Genomic DNA, 20,857 nt, shown 5'->3' with positions numbered 1-20,857 from the left:
ATTAGTAGTATTGAAAGGTGTATGTTTGAACTAAATCTAAAAAGCACCAATTTGAATAAGCAGAATGTTTTAACCCTACTAATCCACGTATTTGCATATTAAAACAGAATTACTCAAAAATAATCCACAGAAATGTCAATTTTCCATCACTAGCACAACTCATGCTTGTACCATTTACTTTGTCCAATATGCCTGTAATGTGTACTTTCAAAAGCTACATGCCAAATATGAAGTCTCCTTCCTGCACAAGCACAAAAAAATTCTAAATGTGATGAATCTTAAATACCTAAACATTTACATATCAAACTTACTTTAAGGGCCAAGCTTTCTTCAAGGGAAGCAACTTTATCTGCTTTCTCTTCCAGAAGCTCATGTAAAGAATCCTTTTCTGTATCAAGTTCAGTTATTGTGTCATTGAGTGTACAAATATCTTCTTGTTGAACAAGATTTTGTTTTGAAAGCTTTTCTAGAAATATTATAATAAAATTATTTTATCAGTTAAAAATAACCTTTGGTAAATAGGCTGTGATCAAGCAACAACTCTGATGAGCATACAAATATTTATTATGCATGTACAAGTTCCACTCCCCCTACATTCTGGCCAAACTGCAAACTTTTAGCTAAGACAGTCTTGCAGAAAAAAAACAATGAACAGTCTTGTGACATCTTAAAGGCCAACAATTTATTGCAGCATAAGATTTTGTGGAGTACAGTCCACTTCATTTTATCCTGAGTTGTTGGTGTATGTACATGGTTGGGGGCGGGGAGAAACTGGAAACAATGAGGTCAGAAGAAAATGAAATACAATGGACAGTCACAATTTCCTTAGTAAAAGTGACCATTCACAAAAAGAAGAGTTAATCACAAGACAACCTGACATTGCTAAGTTACTTAATACATATAGTGCGAACCTCCCTCATCTCTCATGCCCAGGCCTGGGGAGGAAGTGAACAATGGGGGAAACTGGTCTAGCTACTCACCACTTGCCACAGAATATAAATCCACTATACATCTGTACCACTATTATTGCCATGTTTTCCAATAATTTTCAAATGCTTCTAAATAACTTTATATAAATACAGCACAAACACCATCACATGGATGTGTCCTTAATTGTCAAACTTGGCCCAAGTAGCCAAGAAAATTGAACTTTTCTGTAGCAGCATTTTGGGGCTCTATACTTTGCGTCACATTTTTGTAATGACACAGGCTGTGGGTAGCCAATGAGGTATGTTCCAGTTTTTGTAAGACTAAAATTTCCATCATTCCTGACCACTGCCATGGTGACCATGGCTTATGGGAAATCATAGTCCAAAATGATATGGAGGGCACCTCATTGGCTACCCCTTTTCTATGCAAAGTACACCTCTCTGTGCCTAAGGCTTGTGGGATGCAGTTTTGTTACTGTTTTTACAGTAATATAAAGTGCTTGGATCAAGGAGATTTCAATCATGACCTCGGTGAGCAAAGCAGCAAATTTAAATCACTGATTTAAATATTAAATATTATTTATTATTCAGATACTTCCTATATAAAAAGTACATATTCACTGGTACTAAAGTCATAGAAACAAATATTCCTGACTAAATAATCACAGAACTTAGGCAGAAACTTGGCACAAAATAGATGTAAAATATCATCCATATGGATTAGTGGGTGACACTTGTAGACTTGCCAGTCTCTGGCCCCAGTCATTGTTATTAATAATTCATTTCTATGCCCAAAACTCATAAAAATGTGGTCTGCAGAATCACAATTAAAACTAAAATGACATAACAAATGAAATCAAGCAGAATACATTCAAGAAACAGAAATGCCGGATTACAAATATGAGTCACTCAACAAGGTTATAAAAACAAGAAATTGTTTTCATAAATAGGCTTGGTGAAATAACCAAGTCTTAATTTGGCACTTTCAGCTAATTACAAACAATGCCAACTTGATTTTACTAGGTAGAGTTTCATAACCCCAGTGCCAAATGCACAATTCTTCTTAAGGATAGTCTGACACTATCAGGCACCATCAGACATTTCTCAGAGGCAGGTTGCAAAAGTCAGGCAGGGGTATAAGGAGTAAGGTAAGATTTTAAGCCGCAGGTGTTTAGGCTTAATATACTTAATAGTAAGACCTTGAAGATAGTTTGGTAGCATACTGCTAGCCAAATGCAACTATCACAATATAGGTGTTATATTTTGTCAATAGACAGCACCTGATAACCAGGCTGCATAATTCTGCACCAGCCTCAAGGGTAGACCCACATAAAATCACACTGCAATGGTCCAATAAATAATCCTGTATAAAATATATTTTAAAAATGACTCAAAGGTTGGCATTCGAAACTTACCATTTTTTTCATCTAGACACGTAATTTTATCTTGAATGAGCTGTAATTCATATTTTTTCTTTGAGAGTTGTCGTTGGGCCTCTGCAATGTTATGCTCCATTTTTTCATTCATAATGCTAAAAATTAACAAAGGGAAATTTAAATTTATCTTTTCACACAAACATTGGACTAACACTAAAAGGGATCTCATGATAAATGGCAACTAATTAATAGCTAGTGACTATAGAGCAAGGGAATTTTGTGAACGCGTAATTAACAGTCAATAAAAGCTAAGCACAAGCTACAGAACTCTTCAAACAGAAGTCAGTGCAAATCAGGTATCAGGTAATTCAGACTTAACTAAAGAGAAGCTATTGCCAAAGTAGAACATACAGTATATCACCATCCTTTTAAACTACATTATTATTTATATCCCATTAATAAGCCTACTTCGTATCTCAAAAAGTTAAAATTATAGCCAGTCAACAGACACAAACTTTGAAACATAAAATATTTGATTCAACACATATTTCAGTTACCTCAGTGAAGCATTAGTTGCTTTTTGCCTGCTTAGCTCACTTTCAAAATCTACTGCTCTTTTTGCCAATATTTTCATCTCCATTTCTAGAGACTCGATTGTCTCCTTCATTAAAGCCATCTTTGATGTTTGATCTAATCGCTCATTGTCAAGCTGAGACATTAAAGTGACAAGGAATTATTACTTTATATAACATCCAACTACTTCAATTAACATATGCTTTTACCTAGGAATTATTTATGTTGCCTTTTCAGACTTTTTATAGAATTATAGAATTGTAGAGTTGGAAGGAACCCAAGGGTCATCGAGTCCAATCCCTTTGCAATGCAGGAATCTCAGCTAAAGCATCCATGACCGATGACCATCCAACCTCTGCTTAAAAGCCTCCAAAGAAGTTGTCTTCACACAAATGCACAGAGTATGGGAGACAAGCAAGATGAATTGGAGCTTTTAATTCAGGATTGCAAGTATGACCTGGTAGGCATTATTGAAACCTGGTGGGATGAGACCCATGACTTGGAATGTAGAAACTGAGGGGTATAACCTGTTTTAAAGGAATAGACCAAGCAGGAAGGGAGGAAGAGTAGCATTATATGTAAAGGATGTGTATACCTGTGAAGAAATCCATGACTTGGAGCATGGAAAGCAGACTGAGAGTATATGGGTAAAGATTGTAAGAGAAATAAACAACAGTGACTTTACTGTGGGGATCTGATATAGACTGCCAAGCCAGACAGAAGACTTGGATGATGCAGCAGAGCCCCCCTCCAATGCAGCGAAGCATTAACCACACTAGGGACCCAACCAGTCAGTCTCCCTCTGCTAGATTTAATAAGCCAGGAGGAACAGGGCTCAAGGCGCATGTGGTCAGATGCATTGCCACCAGCACCTCAACTGATTGCATTATCTTAATCAAGACAGCCAAATGTAACACGATGCATAGCAGAGCAAGGACCTGATTAGCTGAAAATTAGGCAGTTCTTTAATGGACAAATTGGGAGTATTGATGCTCTGTTGCCAAAGCACACAAAACCCTGGAGATAACCCTGAATGGAGAGCAAATCAGTCTCCTATTTTCTTTTCCAGTAAGACTGTATCTTATATACTACAGTTTCTAGGACTAATTCCTTAAGAATATATTTCCCTTTAATAAAGGTTACAGGTTACAGTGAGAATCGAAACTCTTTGTTACAATAAGCCCACTGGCTATTGGCCTGTTTCTGGGCACAACTGAAATGTTGGTCATGAGCTATAAAGCCCTATACACCTTGGGTCCAGGCTATTTCCCTAGATAAGCCTGACCAGGTTTTGAAATCTTCAGGCGACACCTTTCTCTCTGTTTGCCACCCTCACAGGCACATTTGGTGGGGACATGGGAGAGGGCCTTTTTGGTGGCTGCTCTCATATTGTGCAACTCTAGTCCATGGGAGCTTAGCTTTGCCCTCTCTCTCCTTTCGCTGGCAGGCAGGCTTTTTTTGTTTAGATAGGCCTTTGGCAACTATTGTGGTAGGGTCATTTAATGGTATGAAATGCATATTTTCTCCTCCTCTTGTTGTTGGGTTTTTAAATGGTTAAGCTGTTTCAATTCAATGGCGTTTTTAATATGGTAACTTATTTATTTATTTATATTTATAACTGTTTGGTGTGCTTTTTAGCTGTATCTGTATTTAATGCATGTTGTGAGCCACCTTGGATCCGACTCCTGCACTGGGAGAAAGGCAAGATATAAATAAATAAACAAACAAATAAAGCTCTGTATAGATTACTAAATAGAAAAGTAAGAATTAATGCATACAAATAATTGCATGTTTCTTGAATAATGTAGTAAGTGTTGTATATTTATACAAAAAAATCATTCAATGTATCTTTTCAATGTCTCTGTCCTTACAGGCTTCTAACCACTTGTTTAATTTTATATCTACCATATCTTTAAAATAAGGAAACATTTTCCCTTACACTCTGAACATTTAACTCCAGTTCCTCAACTCTCTGTTCCAGGTGAGCTTTTTCATTAAATGCAGTCTCTTGAGCAATCTATATCAAACAAAAACATAAATCAAATACACTTAGTATAATAACATTTAATCTATTAGATTAGATTAGATTAGATACTACACAACGGTCTTGGCAATTTCTTATGTTGAACAGATGTGGCACAAACGAATTTGGATAAAAAGTCAAACCTTTAACCTCTCTCTCAAGCTATCTCGTTCAGTGGACATCCTTCGGAAATCAGAAATAGCTGCATCCCTTTCTGTTTCCACACGCCTCAAAACAGCCTGTGCAGTCATCGCAGTTTTGGATGCTTTCGGGACTTTCATAGCTTCTTTTCGCAGTTGACTTATTTCTTCCTGGGCCTATCATTCAAAATTAAAACTCAGATGCAGATTTGTCCAATTCAAGACAACTTAAATTGTAACTAGCCTACCAAAGACAAAACTGGAACCAACTTACTTCAGCAGATATATACAAAGTGAATACAACCCATAATGTCACATCCACAAATAGCCCAAGCAACAGAGACGGCCTGTTGTTATTAAAACCTGCTTAGGTTGGGAGCTATCCAGAGGCATCAGGCTGGCACTGTGGACCCGTGATCCTGGAATAAATCAATCCTTGATCTAATTCATCAGTGTTCTTTCTATGTTCTTAATAGTTTGTATAGGAGCAGCCGGCAGGGAAAGGTGTCACCGTGGAACTATCCTGGCAGCAGGATTACTGCTGTGTATCAGGATGGTGAAGAGGTAAGGCAAAGTAGCAATTCAGTTATGGTGGTTTAGGCATACCAGCAGCGCCAAACCAGCATACCTGACACTATATTTGAACCACCCTGTCGTCACTACCACCCTCCTCCACCTCATCCTGCTACATGGCAGCAGCAGTGCTACTAGGTCAGGTATGTGGCACCACCCCTTCCCACTAGCTGCTGCTCACATTACTTTCCATGATGGATCCCAAAAGAAGAGATAACATCTATTCATTCATTCATTTATTCTCTTCAAAATTTCAAAACTTTTCTTCCCAATGTAAATGTACAAGCAGGATACAATAATAAATTATAATAGTACAAAAAAGAAAAGAGGGAAATATTTTAAAAATCCAAATCATAAATCTCTCTGCATATAAAATCAGGCTATACAAACAAAACAGAAAATAAATTGAAACCTAAGTGCAGGAAGCCTAGAAAAACAAAAATATTTTAACAAACTGTTTAAGTCTACAATAAGGCAGTCCTATATCCCTCCAGAAAGAGAAATTCCAGAGTTTATGTGCCAAAAGTAGGAGCCCACATTTTAAGTACTTGCACATCATAAATCGGGTCATGGGTGGCGCTGTGGGTTAAACCACTGAGCCTAGGACTTGCTGATCAGAAGGTCGCCGGTTAGAATCCCCACAACGGGGTGAGCTCCCGTTGCTCGGTCTCTGCTCCTGCCAACCTAGCAGTTCGAAAGCACGTCAAAGTGCAAGTAGATAAATAGGTACCGCTCCGGCAGGAAGGTAAACGGCGTTTCCGTGCGCTGCTCTGGTTTGCCGGGAGCAGCTTAGTCATGCTGGCCACATGACCTGGAAGCTATACGCCGGCTCCCTTGGCCAATAAAGTGAGATGAGTGCCGTAACCCCAGAGTCAGCCACGACTGGACCTAATGGTCAGGGGTCCCTTTACATCATAAATTCTGAGGACGACAAACCTTCAACAATGCCTCCTAAGACAATCTTAAGGTAAACAGCTCCCAAACACTTTAAGAATTTATATTTTGTCAGAAATTGTTCTTACCAGAATATTCCATATGCCTGTAAAGATTACCTGATCATAAAGTTGAATAACTTTGTCTCTTTCTGCTGTGAGAACCTTGATGTTGCCTTGAACTTCTGCCATGTGACGTTCATATCTTTCCAGCATTGTCTTATATTCATCACGGTCTCTCAACATTTGCTGAAATTCTGGATCAGATTTACATCCCTAAACAGTTAATGAAGAGAAGTTGATTTCCTTTTCTACTGCTTTTGATTTATCAATCAATCAATCAATCCATCAATCAATAACATCCATAAATCACAAATTTTAGAATTTGACTGGATTATCCAGTTTTAAATTATTCAGGAAGATGGTGGGTGATATCCAACTAAGTCTTAATCAATGACTTTAAGTCTATTGAATTCAATTAATCTACTCTATGACTAACCATTGGATATCATTCTGCCTGTTCAGTTCATATTAATCTGTGCACAATTAACTATTCTGAAATGCTTTTTGTTAGATACTATGTAGAATGTGTAAGGGACGCAGGTGGCGCTGTGGGTAAAACCTCAGCGCCTAGGACTTGCCGATCGTCAGGTCGGCGGTTTGAATCCCCGCGGTGGGGTGCGCTCCCGTTGCTCGGTCCCAGCGCTTGCCAACCTAGCAGTTCGAAAGCACCCCCGGGTGCAAGTAGATAAATAGGGACCACTCCGGCGGGAACGTAAATGGCGTTTCCGTGTGCTGCGCTGGCTCACCAGATGCAGCTTGTCACGCTGGCCACGTGACCCAGAAGTGTCTTCGGACAGCGCTGGCCCCCGGCCTCTTAAGCGAGATGGGCGCACAACCCTAGAGTCGGACACGACTGGCCCATACGGGCAGGGGTACCTTTACCTTTACCTTATGTAGAATGTGATTAATTCTATTGTAATGAGTCTAAATAAAGATTTAAGTTGACAGATACCTTGAAAAATAGTATAAACTTAGGTACATATCACAAAGTTAGAAACGACAAAAAATAATGTAGTACAACATCTTCCCAATGACAGAACCATCCATCTACCAATCCATCATCAATGAGTCCTTGCAATCCAAACAGCAGTATGCAGCAACCAGATAGCATGCATACCAGAAAATGCAACCTGTATTTTGTATGTATTAGGCTGAAATTCTAACTTATCAGGAGGCAAGTTCCATTGAACTCATTGGGCCTGCTTCTGAGTAGAAATGCACAGAACTGCATTGTAAAGCTGCTTAAATCTTACTGACTTCAACAGGATTTAGGTAGTCTGATTAATTTACTTCAGTCCCTCGCTAGCATATTAATAGTGCCAAGTAATCAAAATCAGCTGAAAAAATGCACAAATCTATACTTTATGAAAGTTGAAAAATATACCCGGATGGGGGAAAGCTCCTTTGAAACAGAATGAGAGGAGCTGCGCCTAGGACTTGATGTATTTCGAAGCATTTTCTTCAGCTGATATCTTTCTTCTTCTGCTGACTTGATAGAATTGTCAAGCCTTGAGGGACGCTTCTCCTGTGATAGTTCAATGTTTGAGGAAGGCTTTTAAGTGCCAAAGTGAAAACAATTATTATTATAAACATACTTTTCCAACTAAGACATATTTCTACAGAAGCAAGATTTATTATGTTTCAGATTTTCTGAATTTACCGTATTATAAAATCATTAAAGCTGTTTCTGTCAAAACAAAGAGAGTTGGTTGTATGAAGCAGATCTCACAATAAAGGGTGGGAAGAGTGGGAGAACCTAACATGCATGTGGCTATGAATGCCTACGTGCACCACTGAACAAATGTCATAGCTGACAACTTAAGTGAGAGAAGAAGACTGGTTTCACCACCTGCCTCCTCTTTCCTTCTTTGTCCTTTATAAAGCAGGGTATGGATGAAAAATAGGGATCTTTTGCCAATCTTTCTGCTAGACAGAAAAAAAATACACAGAGCTTCCTAGCTTGGGTACAGGTGCACATAGTACACTCTGCAAGTGAAAAGAAGGTAAGAGTGAAACGGCACACCCAAACCATTCTGACAGGTAGATGTATTCTTAACACTACAATTATGCATTTAAATATCTTATAAAAGGAGTATCAGTTGTACTAATCTGCGCAAATGTTTTTTGCAATGTACATATGATACGAGGTTTCATCAGCAAAAATAAAGATATGTAACTTACAGAGCTAAGGGCGCTGATTTTATGTTCCAATTTCCGTATAGTATTTTGTTGGCATTTAATCTGAGACTAAAATGAAAAGAAAGAAAAATATGATTAGTTAGACAACTGAAAATAGAGCATTTGGCTAATATTTTTCACTGACTAATAATGCATTTGGATAACTCATTTAAGATGAGCTGAAAATGACAAACTCAGTAGAGCTGAGGTGCCAGTCAGTTAGCAGAGTGGTTTTCAACCAGTGTGCTGTGGCACTCAGGGGTGCTGCAGGCAACGCTGGCCTCTGTCCCTCGTTCCTTCCCTCCCTCCTCTGATGTCCTCTTGTGTCCTGCCTCCCAAAGGCTTACTCAGCTGTTTGTTGTAGCAGCCCTGGCTACAAACTCTGCAAGCAAATGGTGCCTCTGGGGCTGGCCAGGGAGTGCTGGTTGACAGGAGCCAGGTGAGGGAGGCCAGGCAGGCAGGTGCTGTGCTGGCCTTTCTTGTGCTTGCTGTGTGCAAGGCCTGCCTGGGAGCTGAGTGCCTGAATAAAGGTGAAGAAGAGCTTTTCTACCATGCAGCCCCACCAGCACCTGCGGCTGCCACCCAAGATAAGGTGCTGGCCTCATGTTCACCTTTGGCCAGTCTCCACTGGGCCACTAAGGCTGGGGACATCCTCTTCCCAGGCTCCTTTGGGGCAGTGTGAGGAGGCACCTCTCTTTGGGGCAGAGAGGGCAGCTCAGAGTTGGGCACAAGGTAAATCAGGATCTACTGATAAATCTCCGGGTGATTTGAAGCACAGGGTGTTCAAAAAGTAACCAGACACCTACTGAGTTACATTATCCAATAGGTGTATAGTTACTTTTCGAACACGCTATAGATTGGTAAGGATTTTTTACTCCTGATTGTTTAACAATAACAGCAACACAATGAATCTCTCCTAAATTATCCAGTTGGAATGAAGAAAGCTTAGGGTAACCAGGAGTGGATTTTTATGTTGAAGGACTGTGAGTTGAGTTCTGATACTATAAAAGTATTACTCAAAACAAATTCATGTGCTCAGAATTCTTTAAGTCTAAGTGTATGCCCTTTATATCAGACTCCGGCTGATGGATATCAGAGTTTTCAATAGCGGCGCCTGCAAGTTTACCCTCCTCTGCTCTACACCATTACAAGGCTAAATGTCCACAGTATTTTTTGACCTACACCTGTATCTCTTTACTTGGTCAACATTGTGTGTGTGTGTGTGTGTGTGTGTGTGTGTGTGTGTTTGCGTGTGTGTGTTGTAAAATTATTGGAACACTGAGAGGAACATAGGAAACTGTCTTATTCTGAGATAGACCTTTGATCCATCCAATTCAGTATTGTTGCACTGACTGATAGCAGCTCTACATGATTTCAGACAGAAGTCTTTGCCAGTTCTACTTGGAGATGCTGGGGACTGAATCTGGGAATTTCTGCATCCAAACCAGATGCTCATTCACTGAGCTACAGCTCTTCCAATTGGTTACAATTCCAGTATTTCACATATGCAAACTCTTAAAACTACATGAGCATCCAGAAATGGAAATTTCTCCTGTAATTGTGAAACTAATTCTCAAAAAGAACAAACTATAAAAGCATTGCATGTATAAAAATTTTATTATTAATTCAAGTACCTTGGCTTCTGCAATTTCCTGGTCTGCACTATCCAATACAAATTCTTTTTCTTTTTCCAGCTGTTCTGCTAACTTGTCTACATGAGCGAGTTCTTTACAGAGATATTCATTCTTACTTGCCAAGTCACCCACTTGAGTTGTTACTTCTTTCTTACTATCAAGTATTTTTGTAACATACTTCTCCAACTCAGTATTTTTTGTTCGCAGTTCTTCAACCTTGTAAGTCAAAAAGAACAAAATGGTTTCACTTCTCCTACATCTTGTCTTGGCAGCAAAACATTAGTTCATATCACATACTAAGTGTAAAGGGCTCCTGAGCAGCTGACCATGGTTAAGGTACATTGAAACTGCTTGTTCCTACATGGAAATGGCTGGCTGAACTTACGCATGACTAAAGGAATACATTTCACACATACTAAGTGGCACTCCAGCTTTAGTCCTGGAGAGATCAGGCCCCAAACATCTTAGATTATCTCTAACTCTGTGACTCCTTATAAACTCATCAGCTGTCAAAATCCTTTGGATGGTGCCTCAATGAACCAAGTTTCAATAGGAACAGTATATAAAGAAGCGTTTTTTTACATCAGTAAAAGAAAACTGTCATGTGTGAAGCAGCCCAGTGGTAAGCTAGACTAAGAGAGACAGAAAAACCATGCAAGCACCAACACTTCAGGCGTGCTTCAAAAGTGATACGCTGAATTGTTTAGAAAATCTGATAATGAGAACTTTTAAGGCCAAAGTGACCAGCCTATAAAAGCTGGGTCACACCACTGATTTAATATAAAGCAGAGGAATGATGTGTTATTTAAATTGCAAAATAATTAGTCTAGAAGTGAAAGTCAAACCCAGCTCCCATGTTATTCCCACCAAATCACTTTGCCTCATCTTCCAGAAGGGCTCCAAGACTACAGGCAAGCTCATGGGGGCAAGGGGAACTCATGTTGCAACCTGCCCTCATCATGCCCAGTAGGGCCTCCAGCTGTATGGAAATTGTTGGTTTTCACCTGGAACCTGAATGACAATGAAGCTTTTAAAATCTGCCTATGATGAATGTATGTCAAATTCAGTGTCTTAATTCTAAGGTTAGAAAGCTAGAACACATAATGCAGCTCATGGAACGTGCCTAATTATGCAGCAACTTTGTTTCTAAGGATCTTGAATGATAACAATGTTCCATGTAAAACATACAATAGAGCCTGAAGCATGAAATAAAATCCAGGATCTATGGCTTTCACATGGTGGGGGCATACTAGAATAAAACCTGTCCAGTAATACTATCAAGGTTATAATACTGTCTTGCATGACATACTAATCCTCGTGAGACTGTGCTAGTATGCAAGCTCCTAGAGAGGAGCTCACAGCTGTTTTGCTCTTCCCTGATCTTTTCATTGTTGTATCAAGTTTAACCAAGGTTTGCTTTTGTCTGAACCAGGGCTCATGGTTAAACACTCTCCTTGCTAACAACAAGCTGTAAACAAGAATAAACTTTGGTTACAGTTCATGGCTAGTGAAGAGAAAGCTTAACTACGAGCCCTGGTTTGGACATGGTAAGTCAAATTATGGCTTACTTAAGTGCAGCATGGCAGCAAAAAAGATCAGGGGGGAACAAAGCAGCTGCAAGCCCCCACCCCAAAACCAGCATGCTCACATGTCTCACTAAAATCAAGTTTGGCTTAGCATGTCATGCAAACCAGCCCTATAAAATACACTTTAATTCAATAATCTTCTGCCTACTGCCGCTGCTAATATTGTAGCCTTTAAGCAAATGAGCAGTCTTTTTTTAAATACTGTTTTTATTTATTTTCATAGTACAGAAGATAAATTTTGAGAAAACAATTGCTACAACAGTAAACTACAAGTAACTTGTCCTGATAAAATTACAGACTTTTATCATGCCATGTGTTAAAGTTTCATTTGATAACTCTAAGAGATCATGCCACATTTTCCCATGAGTGCTGGGTGGATTCCTGCCACAGTCCGGACAATTTATGTATTCAATAAATATTTGTCATATGTTATATAAAAGCAATATGGATTGCGTTTGCCCTTTGCAGCTAACGAGCAGTCTTGTGATCAGCATATGCTCTTTTGATCAATGAAATGATATAAAATCTGGCAAACACAATATTCATCCATTTCTAAAGAATCCATCAACCTAGTTTTGTCAGGTCTGAATCAAGACTGATAAAAGCCAAGTAGTTCTGATGCAGCTAAGTACTGTAATTACTCTCCATATACCTCCAGTAAACAAATGAGCTAAACCTATAGGGTTTTGCATTGGGAAGGCCCATTAGTACACATGGATATTGTCATGGTAAAATGCCACAACAGGTTGATTAACTACTATTATATAGTCATTATAATGTAACTATTGATCCCATGCCATTATTTTGTCCCAACATTTCTAATGAGAGGACAAATCCATTTTTCACAGCAAAATGTTATGTTTATGGTCTAGTTTAGTTGTTACAAATAGCCAAAATTTCAGAAAAATATGACAGAACCTCTGATTGCAGTTGTTGGATGATTTTGTCTTTCCTAATGCTGTCTTCTGATTTTGAAGCTCTCTCACTTTCAGAAAATGGACAACCTAACACAAGCTCTTCTCTTGTTGTCAACCTCTGTGGGGAAAGAAGCAAAAATTGTTTAAAGAACAGTCCTGTTTTGTGATAGTCTATTCCTGCATTCGGCTGAAAAAATGCAAGTTTTGAATGTTATTGTCATAAGATATTATATTGTAAATATAGCTGAAGCCCAAACCAGTATATATTTAACTGAAAGTAAAGTCTACTACGTTCAACAGGCTTAGATGGCAATATAATTGGATGGGATCAGGGCTGGCTGGGAAACCACAGTCAAAGTGTGCTCATTTATGGTTCATCAACAAATTTATAGGTTAAAGACGAAGTCATGAGACAGGTGACGAAATATGGAAAAATAACAGTGAAAGAAAATATATTCACAAAATGGTTCATATCTTTGTCAAAATCTATCTATTATAGAGGTTCAACTTTTTCCTCAGCAAAATTTGAGGTGGTGGGAACTAAATTTGGGTTTAGAAATTGAAGAAGATGCAAGGTACAGATTGTGGACAAAAGTGCCATAAAAATGCATATCGGCAACATCCAGAGAAACAGCCCTTAAAATGGTGTACAACTGGTACTTAATACCTTGATGCCTAGCCTATATAAAACCGAATGGTTCTCCCATGTGTTGGAGAGGATGTCCCACTATAGGGACATATCAGCACATGTGGTGGGAGTGTCCAAAAATAGAAGTTATAGAAAGAATGCATTTACAGAAATATCTCTGATTGCAAGGCAGACAGTCTCCAGGATACCAAAATTAACTTGTCACAATATATTGCAAATTGCAAACAAAGAACTCACAACACAACTATTAATTGCTGCAAGAACAGCTATTGCCAGGATATGGAAATCATTGCAATTATTAACTATGGACCAATGGTATAATGCAATTTGGCAAATAGCGTTCCTGGAAAAACTGATACAAAAATTAAAAGTACAAAGAAGCCAAAGAAACAAGACAATTTTATGCAGTCTGGTGTGATGTTTATACAAATAATGAAGCATATGGTAGAGCAGTATCCATAGTTTAGAGCACAGTGTGGTGTGCATGAAATACATATTTTATTTTATTTTCTTCCCCTCCTTCCTATAAAGGTGAAGGGACCCCTGACCATTAGGTCCAGTCGCGGACGACTCTGGGGTTGCGACGCTCATCTCGCTCTATAGGCCGAGGGAGCCGGCGTACAGCTTATGGGTCATGTGGCCAGCATGACTAAGCCGCTTCTGGCAAACCAGAGCAGCGCAAGGAAACACCGTTTACCTTCCCGCCGGAGCGGTACCTATTTATCTACTTGCACTTTTATGTGCTTTCGAACTGCTAGGTGGGCAGGAGCAGGGACCAAGCAACAGGAGCTCACTCCGTCGTCTCGGGGATTCGAACTGCCGACCTTCTGGTCGGCAAGCCCTAGGCTCTGTGGTTTAACCCACAGCGCCACCCGCGTCCCTCCTTCCTATAGATTACTACAAATCCTAATTGTTACTGATACAAAATACCTTTTACTTATACTTTACATTAGTTCATATATGTAATATTTGTAATAATTTTGGTATATACACCTTGACACAACTTTAATACATTCAGAAACTTTTATCTGAGTTTTTTTATGTAATTGATGTATATAATATGCTCTTATGTAAATAAACATATATCTCAATGCAACCATATTAAAGTTTAAAGATGAAAATGAATAAAAACTATGTTACTAAAAGAAAAAATAAGGAAAAGGACAGGGCTGCTTCCACTCTGGATATTTATTGTGGAATAACCACACTTCATTCACTCACTTTTTACAGGGCATCTGTATAATGTTGTGAACAAAGCATTCTGCTCCCTGATCAGCTCTCATTTTCTTCAAAGCTCAGAAAATCCAACTTTTTTAAAAAACACAAAGGGACAGCTGTATAATTTCCTCAGGTTTAGATGGACTATTGTACAATGGTTTGCAGGCTGTTATAACCTAGATAGATTGCTCTAGGCATTTCCTTCTCTATGGTCCATCTGTCCTCCATGAGAGTCTACTTTAACCCTTCCTTTCCACATAGTGTTGCATTTACTATATCTTATCCTTCCCCCCTCACCCCAAATTGGGGCAAGGCAATAATAATTAGGAGCAAAACGAGGGAGAGGAATTATTTAAAACTTTCCACTCATATGGTCCAATATAATATCCCCACCCCTAACATCTGGGACTGGGTGAAAGGGGACTGGCCACCTGGCTACAGAATGTTATTTTGATTCCTGAAGTCTGGAAACTGAGTTGCTATTCCATTTACAAGCTACAGCAGTATAGCAATAATTGGGTGCTAATAAATCACCCAAGTCTGGAGCACCCTGTTTTCTTTTGTCCCAGAGATTAGGACTAGATCTAAAAGGCTTAAGTTAAATTTGTTGGTGCAAATCCTGGATGCCAAGATCCAAGTCTGGAGCAACTACTCTTTGTGAGACAATGCAAGGAGATTTAAAGCCACAAAATATGAAGCAAAGTGAAGCATGGAACTATGTAGGCTGTCATACCCTTAAAATATGTCCTTCCAAGTGAATTTCAATATTTCCCTCTTCTCCCAGCAAAGGAAAACACCACACATTTGGTAAGTTAAAAACTGGTTTACTTACAAACTCTTCAGAGGTTAGGTACATGTGCTTTTCCATACATCAGCCAGAATTTTCCATACACCATCCCTAGCTAACAGGACCAGTGGTCAGGGATGATGGGAACTGTAGTCCCAAAACAGCTGAAGGACCGAGTTTGTGGGTGCGTGTGCTATGGTGTTAACCCCTTTCTACATTAATTAGGCATATGCATGTTGCTTACCGTATATGAGACTTGAGACAATATTTCTAGGAGAAAATTTGTGATGGTAATAGCAGTTAAACAATGCAACCAATTACCTACAGGGGTGGTTGGCTGCTTCTTTCTGGAGGTCTTCAAGCAGAGGCTGGACAACCATATTTCCAGGATGAAGCAGCTCTGGATTTCCTGCATCAAGCAGGGGGATAGACTAGATAGCCTATAAAGCCTCCTCCAGCCCTATGAATCTGTGATACTCCCATGTAAGTGTCCATAGTAGTTTTGCCATTATATCTGCATTTATTTCCTCTGTTCCTAAAGATGACACTATTCATAATACATAAAATACTTCAATCTATAAAGATATGCTTTATGATAAATGATAAGTAACATTAATTAGACATTAATTAGATGAATTACCACAATATATCATGTTAAGATCTGAGATTACTGATCTCTTCCTTGATGGGGCATAAGTCCCTAGTACATGTGTTTATGACTGCATTATACAACAGAAAAAGTATTCTATAGCTTTTGAAAAGCTTGGATAAACGTGGATAAAAATATTGTAAATTGTCTGGTAAGTGACTTATTATTTATTAATAGCAGATTACATTTTTTAAAAAGACTTGTTAGGTAAAAGGTAACTGTAAAGGACCCCTGGATGGTTAAGTACAGTCAAAGGCGACAATGGGGTTGTGGTGCTCATCTCACTCAAAGGCCGAGGGAGCTGGCGTTTGTCCACAGACAGCTTTCCGGTCACATGGTCAGCATGACTATACTGCTTCTGCTTGCACTAGTGGAGCAATGGGAGCTCACCCCGTTGCGGGGATTCAAACCGCCGACCTTCTGATCAGCAAGCCCCAGAGGCTCAGTGGTTTATACCACAACACCACCCACATCCCTTGTTAGGGTAATGCCTAGGCAACCAAATCCTATGTTTACTGGGAAGTAAGTACCACTGAATTAATCTCCCCAATGTGTACATTGGGAATTAACAACTAGGGTCATCTTAAATGTTGAGCTTAGTCCTACTTATATAACAGTTCACAAGCATGGGTGTAGCTCAGATTTATGTTAATAGAGGCAGGACACCCACCTGTCATTATTCTCCATATGACTCTGTCTAACAGATTCAGAAAAAAATGTCTCAACAGCTGTTGATTTAAATTACTTTCTTTTGACCACAAATGCACAGAAAATCTGTCAAAATCCTTCTACAATTTTATTTTTAGTTAAGTAATTTTATTTATTTACTTGATTGGGAGGCAGCATGCCAATGTTCACAAGGTTTTTATTTTTAATCTATTTGTACTACAATAATAGCAAGCACCAACATTTTCAGTAGCAGGGAAGCCTTATATAGAATCCTATATAGAATCATAGGTAGAGCTGAAAGGGTCCCCATCTAGTCTAACCCCCTGCAATGCTGGAATCTCAACTAGATCATACAGGACTGATGGTCATCCAACCTCTCCTTAAAAACCTCCAATGAAGGAGAGTTCACAACCTCCTAAGGGAGTCCATTCCACTGTTGAAGAGCTCTTACTGCCTGGAAATTCTTCCTGATGTTTAGTTGGAATCTCTTCTTGTAACCTGAATTCATTGGTTCAGGTCCTAGCCTCCAGAGCAGGAGAAAACAAGCTTGATCCATCCTCTGATAGCCCTTTAGATATTTGAAGATTATCAAATCTAAAGGGCTGTCACGTGGAGGATATTATGACACACAAACGCAGGCAATCATACTCCGGAAAGCCTCAGCAAATAGTGCTGAATCCCAATCTCATACACTCCCCTTTTTATATTAACACACACCTTTAAAACAAAATCACAGAACTCAAAGCTTATTCACACTGATTTTTCTAGTAAAACATAAAAGTCTGATAATGACTTTGAAAAAGCAATGCTAGAATTTCAGTAAATTTTGTGTTTAAAGGAATATTTTAAAAATACCAGATAAACATCTATCACTTATATATGCTCTCCATGATTATATGTTTACTGAGCTAGATGATTTAGTGTTAAGAGAAGGAAGCATCTGCTTTCTAAAATAAACTGGAATTCTCCCTCTTGTATTTGCGATCACAGTTACGTGCTTAGTAGGTTTGCTGAATGAAACTGACTCTGGATTAATTCTGTGCAAAAGCAAAAAGGCACCTGGAGGTGTCAAGCCATGCCTACTTGACACCATGTAAGGCTATCAGTCGCCATGACAGTAGAGTTTGTTTTGGTTGAGGACTTAACGGCTAGGCACACTCAGGGGTAGCTGCTACACCAGAAACTTCTTAAACTTTTATTTTATATATTTAAAATATAACTTTAGAAATAACCTTAAGGGAAGGAGAGGAAATGGCTGGTGTATTTCCCATAGATAATACTAGGGACATACTGGGCTTGTGGATTTTCTTTCATTCTACTCTGCAATCTTTTTTGCGGGTGTGCAGTGGACAGCTGAAAACCCATCTATTCCACAGTGTGGGTTTTTCAGGATTGCAGCTACCCATGCTTACAAGTAAAACACACCACCACCTCCTTTGAGCAAACACAACCGCTCAGACTTAGCCGCCGTGAGCGCACCTACATAAAACCTCATTTCTCTGCAGCCTGCCTGGCATGCAACTGGGGTGTCTTCCTATTTCCTTGGTGGCCATGGGCGTAGCCATGATTTATGTTGGCATTGGGGCAGGACAACCCACCTGCCCTCATCATCCGTTCGGCTCTGCCTAGCAGATTCCATAAGGAAATGTATGGTATGATTATGGGAGTTGCAGAGTTGGAAGGGTCCCTCTGAGGGTCCATCCACCTGCAATTCAGGAATAGGCGGCTGCCCAGTCCCATACAGGGATCGAACCCATGAAACTTTGGCATGATCAGCGCCATGCTCTCTAACCGACGGAGCTCGGTTTTTAAATTACTTTCTTTTGACCCCACGCCCCAAAGCGCTGAGAAAAATCTATCAAAATCTTTCTACAATTTCTACTTTTTTAAAAAAAATGTTATGGGGGGGAAGCAGCTGCCTTTCTCTCCCCCCCCCCCCGGCTACGCCCATGTACCATGTACGCTCTCTGTACCTTGGAAAGAATTTCTCTTCTCCTCCTGCGCCCGGGCCCGGGGTATTTCCTAGAGCTCATGACGGCAGCTAAACTAAGCTAATATTCCTGCCTTTCCCCCCACTCTCTCTCTCACACACTCGGTCGCTCCTCCACTCAGCTTCCTCAGCCTCGCCCGCTCCTTCGCCTCCTTTTCCCTCTCAATCCCGGCGGACCAATGAGCGGCCAGCGTAAGCGACGACGCCTCGGAGGCAACAATCCCCCGCCTCCTGCTTCACCTCAACGGCCGCGCGGCGTGGGGCGCGTGACGGGCGGGTTCACCTAGTGAGGAAGGGGGGGTGACAGCCAGGCAGCTGTCATGCCCGCCCCCACAGCAAAAAAATAACTAATAATTGCCGGGGTGGGGGGTGGGGAGTTAATGTCCGCGTCTCTCTCAAGACCCCCTCTGATTATTCTCCTCAGGACGCCCTGAGCGCTTGTTAACTCCCCCACCCGCTTGGCACAATGAACGTCCCTCCCTGGCCCCTCGCGGCGTCTCCTTGGCAACGGCGCCGCGACGCTCCCCCCTCCCCTCCGGCTCTCTCGCTACCTGTTAGACAAAACCGAGCAAGGGGCGCGCTCCTCTTGTTGACCCCGCCCCCTTCATCTGGCGCCCCCGCGCGCGGCGCACTCCGTACGGCCGCGTCAACCGCTGCTCGCGCCCCAAACGCCGCGCGGCGTTCGCGCGGGCGCCGGGAGGAGGGGGGGAGGACCGCCTTGTTGGAAGGAAGGGCGTGAGGCGCCTACAGTTCTATCGCGGGGGCGTAGGAGGGGTGGGGTGGGGGGGGGACAGGTTCTTGGGCACTGCCACTAGGGCTCGCAGGGATGTCGCACGAGCCCTAGTGCCCTATGTCTGCTATTATTTTTTCTTTAGCCCTTAGTATTTCTTTTTTTTATTATTATTTCAGGGAAATTAAGGACACGCAGAGACAGCGCAAGATTTAGGGTGGTTTCCAAAGATGCCACTATCAGTTTATATGTTATCTCTGAACTTTAGGGCTGCCTGTGTGCCTGTCATAATGTAACCAAAAGGCAGCACCTGTGCACAAAGAGGAAGGTACTGTAAAAGCAAACTTGGGTGCACTTTTTTTTTAATGCATGTGAATTAAGACTCGGGTTGGAATAGGGAGTCTTCTCTATGATTATAACTTTTGTTTTTTCAGCCAATACAGTACTGCAACATTTCGTTCAGGTCAGTGGCGTAGCGTGGGGGGTGCAGGAGGGCCGGGCGCAACATCTGGGGGGGCGCGCGCTCGCACTCAGATCTCTCTGCTCGAGTGCTAAAATCCACGGGTTAGGGGGCGCAAATTACTTGCCTTGCCCCGGGTGCTGACAACCCACGCTATGCCACTGGTTCAGGTGATTTTCTTAACAGTAGACTCATTTATCCAAGTGCCACTCTCTTGATGCAGCCAAAACAGCACCACTCACAAACAAGAGGGAGGTATTAGCACGCTTTAGGTAACCAACAGGTTTGCAAATACACATAAAAAGAACAACTTTTAAGAAAATAAAAAGCTTAAGGGTGGCAACCCCTCCCCTGAGCCTAATGAGGACTTACTATCACGCTCAGCATATTGGCAGGTGGATGGAAACAGAAAACTGAGGGGAAGGGGCAGCAGAGTTCCGGCAGAAGGCACACCCAATTAGATGGACAGCTGTAGAGGAGAATTCCATCCTGCAACATTTTGTTGTGGATCCCACTTACTGGTAAATAATAAGCACTTTAAAATCATTAAAGTTCCTTCTTGGGTTCTGCAAAACAGTTGGCTGAAGGAAGATGAGAAATATGCTTCATGCCTTTCCACATCCTGTAGGTTTTAGCAGAGGGAATTTGTATCCAGGAGACTCTCCTTGTCAACACAAAGTATCTCATATAAACATATAACTCAGTTTAGAGAGAACATGCTCATTGGGGATTGGCTTCAAGTACCAGCAATCTGCTCATGAAATAATGGAGAAAATAGATT

General features: G+C 40.7%; 1 protein-coding gene across 5 annotated transcripts in view; it reads right to left on the bottom strand.

Annotated features, from left to right (window-relative positions):
• Positions 1-19,345, bottom strand: part of TSGA10 (testis specific 10) — a 38,329-nt gene extending 18,984 nt beyond the window's left edge. For 3 of the 5 annotated variants that reach the window (XM_081199283.1, XM_081199281.1, XM_081199284.1), the window contains exons 1-11: positions 18,870-19,342; positions 12,926-13,042; positions 10,422-10,637; positions 8,791-8,856; positions 7,994-8,161; positions 6,667-6,822; positions 5,045-5,218; positions 4,818-4,895; positions 2,863-3,014; positions 2,345-2,460; positions 312-466 (exon numbers count right to left, since the gene is read on the bottom strand). In XM_081199283.1, the coding sequence (XP_081055409.1) occupies positions 312-466; positions 2,345-2,460; positions 2,863-3,014; positions 4,818-4,895; positions 5,045-5,218; positions 6,667-6,822; positions 7,994-8,161; positions 8,791-8,856; positions 10,422-10,637; positions 12,926-13,042; positions 18,870-18,929 (1,458 nt within the window). In that variant the 5' untranslated portion in view covers positions 18,930-19,342. Of the gene's footprint in view, positions 1-311; positions 467-2,344; positions 2,461-2,862; positions 3,015-4,817; positions 4,896-5,044; positions 5,219-6,666; positions 6,823-7,993; positions 8,162-8,790; positions 8,857-10,421; positions 10,638-12,925; positions 13,043-18,869 lie in introns of all 5 variants that reach the window. The other 2 variants (XR_014009497.1, XM_081199282.1) reach the window with 2 other exon arrangements.
• Between the last annotated feature and the right edge of the window lie 1,512 nt (positions 19,346-20,857).

This window comes from Podarcis bocagei, assembly GCF_964188305.1.
Source record: "Podarcis bocagei genome assembly, chromosome: 6".
Classification (NCBI taxonomy): Eukaryota; Metazoa; Chordata; class Lepidosauria; order Squamata; family Lacertidae; genus Podarcis; species Podarcis bocagei.
Note: the sequence above shows the minus strand (reverse complement) of the source record. Positions and strands in the feature narration are given on the sequence as shown.